We start from the raw sequence: 10,126 nt of genomic DNA, 5'->3' as shown, positions 1-10,126 counted from the left end.
TTGTTCTACTTTGCACACTAATGATGTTTTGCAAGAATGCAATATACAAGCACCTCCTAAGTTGGTAAGAGAATTTATTTCAAGTGTGCTATGTAATAGAGATGATGGTTGCATTTATTATAAGATGCCTTGTTTGGATGGTTCTTGTGCTATATGTGGTGGTTTGCAATGTTTACCAAGATGCGTACATTTGGAGAGCACATATGAAATTGGTATGAAACTAGTTTCTTTCGGAAAATACAAGACAGACACATATGGAGTTAAAGATGGAAAAAATTTGAAGAGATGTGAGCTAGTGAAAAATGATATATGTGTAGTTGAATTTATGAAAATATTTCAAGAGAAACTAGATTATGAGTACATAATTCATACACATAGAGCTCGATGGTTAGATGAGCAATTCAAGTTATGCAAGGACACATTTCCTCTTGGCACCATTGTCTCTAACATTGATTTCGCTGAAAATTATACACTACAACCTCAAAATGAAGTGCAATCTATGTATTATCACTCTATACAAGTTTCTATTTTTGTACACATAACATTCATGCATGCAGATGATAGCACAAAGGAGAATAGAAAGTTTGTAAGAGAGTATCACTTCTACATAAGTGATGATCGTACTCATTCATCAGAGTTTGTACAAGGATGCTTTAAAGTTTTCTATGATAGTTTAAGCGAAAGGAACATACGATACAACCGACACTTAATATGGTCAGATAATTGCACTGCACAATTCAAGAATGCAAGGATGTTTTATTGGTTGACAAGGATGCACATTAAAAGTGGTGTACAACATTTTTGGAATTTCACTGAGGTTGGACATGGTAAGGGAGAGCACGATGGTGAAGGAGCATGTGTGAAAAGAGCCCTAGCTAGAGAAGAATTGAAGTAAAAAGGTGGTGCTGAGTTGATAGATGCAAAAACAATTGTGCAATGGTGTAAGTCTACGATGGGTCCAAGTAATCCAGGTACGTCAATGGTTCATAGATATTTTTGGTTGATCACTGAATCTAACATTGAAAACTATCTAGATTGGTGTATAGTTGTAGGATTGAGTGACATGCACTCACTTATGAGTTCAAATTCAAGTTCACTGGTAATTTATACGAGACAGATGGTATATTTTTTCTCTTCATGCATGTATTGTTTGTGGGAATAATGTGAATCACAAGAGTGGGTTGACAAATGGCCTTGTAGACTGTTGGTTCCCATTTATTCATATCAAATTCCCAAATCACTACAATTGAGCCAGATGGAGACATCAGTGGATTTTGACCATGTATCCGACCTAGTGGATTCAGGTGATTTTTTGAGTTAATTTTTTTGCAAGTATTCTTTTTGGTTCATTTTGTTGTACATCATACTTTATTTTTGGTATTAATTAACACTTTATAAAATGCAGGTCATGTATATGCAGTTGTTGCAGAAGAGAACAATAAAGAAGGAACATATTACTATTTGTGTCGTTGTGTTGAGCCAAAAAGAAAATTGACAACCACAATCATTGATGGAGAGGGTATTGAGTACCCAATAGGGTTTGTTGTCGTGATAGGAACATGGCTTCAGAGATACCCTATCAAGAATTTTGATGTTTGGTTTCTCGAGGACTTTGAAGCACACAGACATATTCTTCATTTCTCTAACCTTGTTGTTGCAACAAATATTCATTTGATTAAGTATCGTGGTAGACCTCATAACAAGATTTTATGGAAAGTTCGTGAATCTGACCACAAGGCAATACTTGACACAATACAGATTAGAGCCAATCCCGAAGGCTCACTTGATTGATTGTACGGTTCAAAGTAGAATGATTTTGAGAATTTTGTATAAATCATCGATGAATTGTTCTATATTCATTTTTTGTATATATAAATGCCCATGAGCTGATTTTTACATGTTTAAGGGCATAATTTTGTATATTTAAATGACAATGAGCTGATTTGTACATATGCATATGCCAAATTTTGTATATTAAAATGGCGATGAGCTGAATCGCACATATTGTAATGCCAATTTTTTTATAAAATCCCATGAGATGATTTGTATATTAAAATGGCGATGAGCTGAATCGCACATATTGTAATGCCAAATTTTGTATAAAAGCCCATGAGATGATTTGTAAGACATTTTTTTGTATAATCAAATAGCCAAGAGCTGATTTGACCATATTTAGAGGCAAATTTTTGAATAATATGTGACAATGTTTTGTGACTATTTTGTGTGTCAATGTTTTGTGACTATGTTTTGAGTATATGTGATGTGTCCCTGGTCAATCATGAGCATTCTTGATTCTTGTATAATCATGGAGAATTATTTGAGTCATTATCGGGTCATAGGGGTCATAGATTGAGACTAGATACAATTTGAGCAAAAATTGTCATTGCTGTCAAAAAAAATGTCAAAAAAGTTGTCAAGCAACTTCTACATTGTGTCGGTAGGGTATGACTCTCAACGTTTCGGCGCTTTGGGATGCACGACAGGGGTATGCTTAGCGTAAACTTGCCCACTCGGATGCGCTCGTGACGTCGGTTTGTGCACACGACGAACCGAATCAATTCTAGCCAATCCTGCAACTTTGCATTGCATGCAATTGACGACTTTTGCAACAAGCGAAAAAATGCTACCAATTGAAAATTGCTCCGAGTCATCAAAAATCGAGATAGGCCATTGTAGAGGAGCCTCACGCGACCCCACAGGTTCAAACGGATCGACCATATGTGTCAAATTTTGACAATTTTTTAGACTCATGGCACTTGAGAGATCACCCCGGTACGGTATGACTCTACGTTTCGACGCTTTGGGATGCACAATAGGGGCATTCCTAGCATAAACCTGCCCACCTGGATAGACTTGTGATGTTGGTTTGTGCACACGATCAACCGAGTCAATTCTAGCCAATCTTGCAACTTTGCATTGCATGCAACTGATGGTTTTTGCAGCAGGCGAAAAACTGCTACCAATTGAAAATGGCTCCAAATCATCAAAAACCAAGATAGGCCATTGTAGAAGAGCCTCACACGACCCCACGAGTTCAAACAGATTGACCACATGTGTCCTAGATTTGAAGAAACAGTCTGTCAAATTTTGATAATTTTTTGGACTCAGGGCACTTGAGAGATCCCACTGGTATGGTATGACTCTCAATGTTCTGGTGCCTTGGGATGCACGAAAGGGGAATGCCTAATGTAAACCTTCCCACTTGGACGCGCTCGCGATGTTGGTTTGTGCACACGACGAACCGAATCAATTCTAGCCAATCTTGCAACTTTGCATTGCATGCAATTGACGGTTTTTGCAGCAGGCAAAAAAATGCTACCAATTAAAAATGGCTCCAAGTTATCAAAAACCAAGATAGGCCATTATAGAGGAGCCTCACGCAACCCCATAGGTTCAAACGGATTGACCATATGTGTCCTGGATTTGAAGAAACAGTCTATCAAATTTTGACAATTTTTTGGACTCATGGCACTTGAGAGATTGCCTTGGTACGATATGACTCTCGACGTTCCGACGCTTTGGGATGCATGAAAGGGGCATGCTTAGCGTAAACCTACCCACCCGGACATGCTCATGATGTCGATTTGTGCACACAACAAACCAAATCAATTCTAGCCAATCTTGCAACTTTGCATTGCATGCAACTGACGGGTTTTGCAGCAGGCGAAAAATGCTACCAATTGAAAATGGCTCCAAGTCGTCAAAAACCAAGATAGGCTATTGTATAGGAGCCTCACGCGACCCCACAGGTTCAAACAGATCGACCATATGTGTCCTAGATTTGAAGAAATAGTTTGTCAAATTTTGACAACTTTTTGGACTCAAGGCACTTGAGAGATCGCCCTGGTACGGTATGACTCTTGATGTTCTGACACTTTGGGATGCACGATAGGGGCATGCCTAGCGTAAACCTGCCCACCCGAATGCGCTCGTGACGTTGTTTTTTGCACACGACGAACCAAATCAATTCTAGCCAATCTTGCAACTTTGCATTGCATGCAACTGACAATTTTTGTAGCAGGCAAAAAAATGCTACTAATTGAAAATGGCTATGAGTCATCAAAAACCGAGATAGGCCATTGTAGAGGAACCTCACACGACCCCACGGGTTCAAACGGATCGACCATATGTGTCTTGGATTTGAAGAAACAGTCCGTCAAATTTTGATAATTTTTTGGACTCAGGGCACTTGAGAGACCACATCGGTATGGTATGACTCTCGACGTTTCGATGCTTTGGGATGCATGATAGGGGTATGCCTAGCGTAAACATGCCCACCCAGACGCGCTCGCGACGTTGGTTTGTGCACACAACAAACAAAATTTGACCATTGCGAGTGTGAGGGTGCTCTCGCACCAAACACATATTGTTGTTTATATTCATATTGTCGATTTTTGTTGTTTATATTCATATTGTTGATTACATATGCAAATATTCATTTAAATTTATAAAAGGGCAGCCATCAAATACAACGAATACACAATAATGAACTGAATACAAGGATTTTTGTAGGGTTAATTCAACATTTTAGAAATTTTACCAAATCATATTCCACGATTGCAATGTTTTATATCATATATTTTTGTTGGTTATATTCATATTGTTGATTACATAGGCAAATGATCAATTAAATTTATAAAAGGACAACCACAAAATACAACGAATACAAAATAATGAACTCAGTACACATTTATTGGATCGAATATCGACATATATATATATATATATATATACATATATATAATATATATATATATATATATATATATATATATGTATATATATATATGTATATATATATATATATATATATATATATGGCATGTCTGCCAAGTCAATACAAGTATTACAAAAAATGTGGCATATGCCATGTCCAAATCAATATACAATAAAAATGTAGAATATATCTACATGTATTGGTCATTCTATGACCAAAACTAACACTATATGATCCTAAAATTGTGGTGGATCATCAAAATCAAGCCTCTTCGATGCAATTCGCGGCTCTGTAGATGGCTGCAAAACCACAATTCAAAAGCCAAGTTAGAATTCTTTTGTAGAAAATAGTTCACAATTAACAACATAACTTTGCATTTAACTATAACTCCTTCGCAATTGAAATGTAGATTACCTCATCAACTGATCTAGGAGCTAATGTCTTCGCTCACCTCTCCTTGTCACTCTTAGGAGTTTTCTTGAAGACATACTTAAATGGATCCACGTTATGACCGTACCTTGAAGGGATCTATTGTAGATTAAATGTACAATTAATACAATGTACTAACATAAATATATCAAAACACTTAAAAGCTATAATATAGAGAACAATGACGTACTTGTGCCTGAGATGCTTCTCCAATGGATTGAGGATGACTCACCATCGATGGAGAAACTGTCGCTATTACCTATACAAAAAATGTTCAAAGATTAAATACAATCAATATAATGATAAGTATTGTAGGTTAAAAATAATTAATTTTACATATCAAACAAAAGTGTACCGGATTCTGAGATGCTTCTCCAGTGCACGGAGGAGGGTTTGCCATTGATGAAATATGTATGGATATTTCCTGTATGAAAAAATTATAAGATTATATTAATCACAAGTTCACATGTATGCATGCATATAATCATGAAATCAAGAAAATAAAGTAGAGATACATACCTCCGCCCTCTCTTGATCCACAGGCGAATCAGGTGCATTCAACAAATCCACATAGCTCAATGGCCGCTAAAATAGACAAAAAACACTAATCAATCTACAAACCCCAACTAATACTTGATTTCAACATTTTCAAACAATTGTACAACTAAAAATGTGTTCAGTTACCTTCTTCCCACGTTTTGGCATCTTTGAGGAATTCTTTTTCTTAGGACGAGCCCTAGACGAGGAGGGGGTACCCTAAAAAAACAAAATTAACATGAGATATTAGTACAGAAAATAAATTAAACATAATTTTAAAAATTTAAAATGAAATGACTTGCATATTCCATCAAAACAATACATAAAAAGGGTTGTACAAAATATGATACCGTATAGCCTTGTAGGCCAAAATCGATCGCTGAGAGCGTGATCTCATCAATCTGGGACATTTGGTCCCCTGTCAACACCTACAACCAAAAATTGGACCAAGCATTAAAGATAGTTAGTATATCTTGTATTTTTTTGAATTCAAAGTGTACTATTCTATTTTAACATGTTACAAAATTTATACCTTAGGCATCGAAGTTGCAGCAATAGTAACTAGGGGAGGAGTATGGGATACCACTGCTGCATCCTGAAATGCATATTATTTGTCTCAATTTAAATCAATGTATAAATGAAAATTCATTTATGTAATTACAAATTTAAAGTGACTGATAAATAAAATGCTATGAATTCAAATCAACACACCTGTGTTTGTCGCTCATGGGCAAACACCATGTCCATCAACTCATCTGTCAGCGCAAAATCCTCAGTCGTGCGGGCTTGACATCTACTTCCACAAATCGTGTACAGATGAGATGAGGATCCATCTGCACCGGCTGCATCATCTATCCCCGAGTATATCCTCGAGCAACTGACACACATATGCTGGATGGGCTCTTTGTCGCCACCTAGAGCAACTAATGGCTCATCATCCAATACAATAGGGTGTGCCAACGACGTCCCATGTTGGATGATGGCACCAGTTAATGTTGTGGCTGCCTAAAGAGTCTGTAGCTCCATCGACTCTTTCAACTCTACTGGGACAACCTGATGCACCTTGGGTTTGGGTGCTAGGGGGCGGCGACTCTCCGCGGGTAATCACCTACAGGCTCCAGGTCTATCTTGGGCAGAGCCACCACCTCCACCATGGAACTCTCTCGTGTCAAAATAGTTTGGGCACACATTGAGCACAAACTCATAATATACTTTTCTCAAAAAATATAATGGCACCTCATAATTATTACAAGGTGGATCATCAAAGACCATCCACCACCTATGCCAAAAAAGATTCTTCATCTGCACATTGGTACACCAATGTATGGGAAACCTCTTTGAATTAAGAGGTAACGACTGACCAGTTTTGGGATCAACGAAAAGGGCACATATTTGTTGTTTACTAATATTTTTGTTTTTACTCCATCGTATGATATCCCATCGACATAGAATTGACGACACCTATCCCTAAAGCTTCCCCACTTGGTAATTTGTGTGGAAACAACTATGGCACCACTAGCTAATGTTTCTAGGCTAGTGACGAGGGATTGATCATGCTCAAGTTAAGATGTTTTCAATTTAACAATCAGTCTATTGATTTTAGACGTATTTTATCCCAATTGATTAATTAATTGCTCATGTGTTTCAGGTGTGTGGTCAAAAGGAGGAATTGGGGGTGCATCTTGTGGGTTTTCAGGAGGTGCATTTGGTTGTTTTTGTTGTGGATTAGAAGAATCTAGTTTTTGAAACAAAAAATGAAAAAACCTAATCAAAATTAATGAAATTAAATTCAAAATGTAAAACAAATTGAACAAACGGGAAAGAAAGACAAAAAAAAACTAAAACTAACCTTGATCCATAGTCAGGAGGAGAAATCTAGCACCCCGTTCGTGGTTTAGGAGAGAAAATGAAGAAAAAACAAAGTAAAAATGCATTATTCACGGGAAAATAAGACCCAATTTTTTTTTAAAAAACTTTTTTTGACAGGCATCGCGTACACAGTTATCTTGGGATTATTAACGCGTACGTGCTCATTTTCCTATAAGTAGCACGTACGCGCTCATTTTCCAAGGGGTAGCGCATACGCGCTCATTTTCCTAAAAGGAGAGCGTACGTGCTATCTTCTCTAGGCTCGGGAACAACAAACCTAAGCACATACGCGGTGAATTCAAATTTTAGAACCGCATAAGCGCTGCTTGTTTTTCAATGTTTTTTTTGGGTGGTGTCCACTTTTCTGACCACCATCTTTGTGCACTTAACCCCAAAATGCATAATCATTTGAGATATCTACACAAATTAATAAAAAATGTAAGCATATAAGGCATAATCTCCCACAGAATTAAAGTGTGTTAATAAACACATTTACATTGATATAATGATCTTCCACAAGTAAGGTTCTTCCCTCGATGCTCCTGCACGCTTGCAAAAAATAGTAAAAATCGGGGGTAGTAATGATGTCACAACAAATCATCCATACATTATTGCATGCACAACAACTATTTGACTGTCTTCAACATTTCACAACATGCATACAATCCTTACACACATTCATACATACATATTCAAATGCACAAGTGCATACATATACATATACATATCCATCTACATACATATGCACATATACATATATATGCATATGCATATATATAACATACATACAAAATGTATATAAATAGTTACATAAGGAATGTGTAGAGGGAATTTGCAGAGCTTAGGAATATGCAGTGAATTGTATTCTAATGAAAGTGACATGGGAAATTTTGTCTTATAAAATAATTTGAATGTGGAATATGAATGCATTCATTTGTGGTAATTGATTTTCAAATTTGAATTGTTGTTGGAAACAATCGGTCATCTCATATTTAATATACAGTCCTTCAATGCAAGCAAGGTATGTTTTCTATGTTGCCTTCAATGAATGGAGGTATATATGTATATATATACATATAAAATCTACACACACACACACACACACACACACACACACACACACACACACACACACACACACACACACACACACACACGAGTCAAGTTCACACTATAATACAGGGGCATTATAAACAGAGAAAGATGATTGAAATGAAACCTTGAATGCCATTAAGAGAATTGATTAAAAAACAAATCAATTTTTGCAGCTACCAATGAGTACAAATCCATCATTGAAAACCTTTGAACAAAATAAAATGCTATCATACGTGTGTCTATATATATGTGTGTGTATGTGTGTACACACACACACACACACACACACACACATGGACAACAACCATATAGCCACACTAAACTGTAAGAGAGCATTGAAATGAAATCGTAAATCACATAAAAAGAAATCATCAATATACAAAGCATAATGCAGTTATGAAGGAGCATAAACCATCATTTGACATCCAATATGACTGTTAATATTATTTGTGGTGACTATATTGAATGAAAAAATTGGAATGAAATACAATTAGGAGATATTGAAAGAAATATATAAAAGAAATGTTGGTTTACTGAAAATAGTATAATTTGAATTGAAAGATTTATACCATTAAATATTGATTGTAGAGGGAATTTAGCTATTCCGTGTGTACCAACTTGAATGAGTGCCCTTGAATAAGGAATTTAGTAATTATGATGTTGATTACAACAAGTATATACTCACAATAAATAATATTTCAAGCATACATATTATTGAAATAAAAATATTAATTTGTTAAGTTCTGTGGCTATATATATATATATATATATATATATATATATATGGACAATAACCATATAGCCACATAACACAAAACATCCATCATTGAACATCTTTGAACAAAATATAATGCTATTGTGTGTGTGTTTTTACACACACACACACACAAGTATACGCACACACATGTATATATATATACATATACATGTACATGTATATGTACATTTATATATGTGTATGTACACACACACACACACACACAGAGAGAGAGAGAGAGAGAGAGAGAGAGAGAGAGAGAGAGAGAGAGAGAGAGAGAGTTTATATAACAAGGAGAGAAACTAAAAGCACAAGATACAAGAGTGAAAGATGTAAGTATGATGTGATTAAAAATTGGACACACACACACACACACACAATAACCATACAGACACAAAACTTGAAACTTTATATAACAAGGAGAGAAACTAAAAGCACAAGATGCAAGAGTGAAAGATCTCTCTCTCTCTCTCTCTCTCTCTCTCTCTCTCTCTCTCTCTCTCTCTCTATATATATATATATATATATATATATATATATATATATATATATATATATATATATATATATATATATATAACTTGAAACTTTATATAACAAGGAGAGAAACTAAAAGCACGAGATGCATGAGTGAAAGATGTAACTGGATATTGTTGATATTCTATTAGATGCAGATTCATTTCTCATATGATTAATAACTGAATGATGTTGCTGTATATAAA

At 35.7% G+C, this 10,126-nt stretch overlaps 1 protein-coding gene across 1 annotated transcript; it reads right to left on the bottom strand.

The window, feature by feature from the left end:
- Nucleotides 1-4,877: 4,877 nt before the first annotated feature.
- LOC131060478 (uncharacterized) lies at nucleotides 4,878-6,874 on the bottom strand. The gene is made up of 9 exons (XM_059217914.1): nucleotides 6,395-6,874; nucleotides 6,216-6,278; nucleotides 6,034-6,111; nucleotides 5,831-5,902; nucleotides 5,666-5,731; nucleotides 5,502-5,570; nucleotides 5,337-5,405; nucleotides 5,132-5,245; nucleotides 4,878-5,016 (listed from the first exon to the last, which is right to left on the bottom strand). Exons 1-8 carry the CDS (start codon nucleotides 6,569-6,571, stop codon nucleotides 5,165-5,167), a joined length of 675 nt encoding a protein of 224 aa, XP_059073897.1. The 5' UTR covers nucleotides 6,572-6,874; the 3' UTR covers nucleotides 4,878-5,016; nucleotides 5,132-5,164.
- Between the last annotated feature and the right edge of the window lie 3,252 nt (nucleotides 6,875-10,126).

This window comes from Cryptomeria japonica, chromosome 3 (genome assembly GCF_030272615.1).
Source record: "Cryptomeria japonica chromosome 3, Sugi_1.0, whole genome shotgun sequence".
Taxonomy (NCBI): domain Eukaryota; kingdom Viridiplantae; phylum Streptophyta; class Pinopsida; order Cupressales; family Cupressaceae; genus Cryptomeria; species Cryptomeria japonica.
This window is presented reverse-complemented; position numbering and strand designations above follow the sequence as displayed.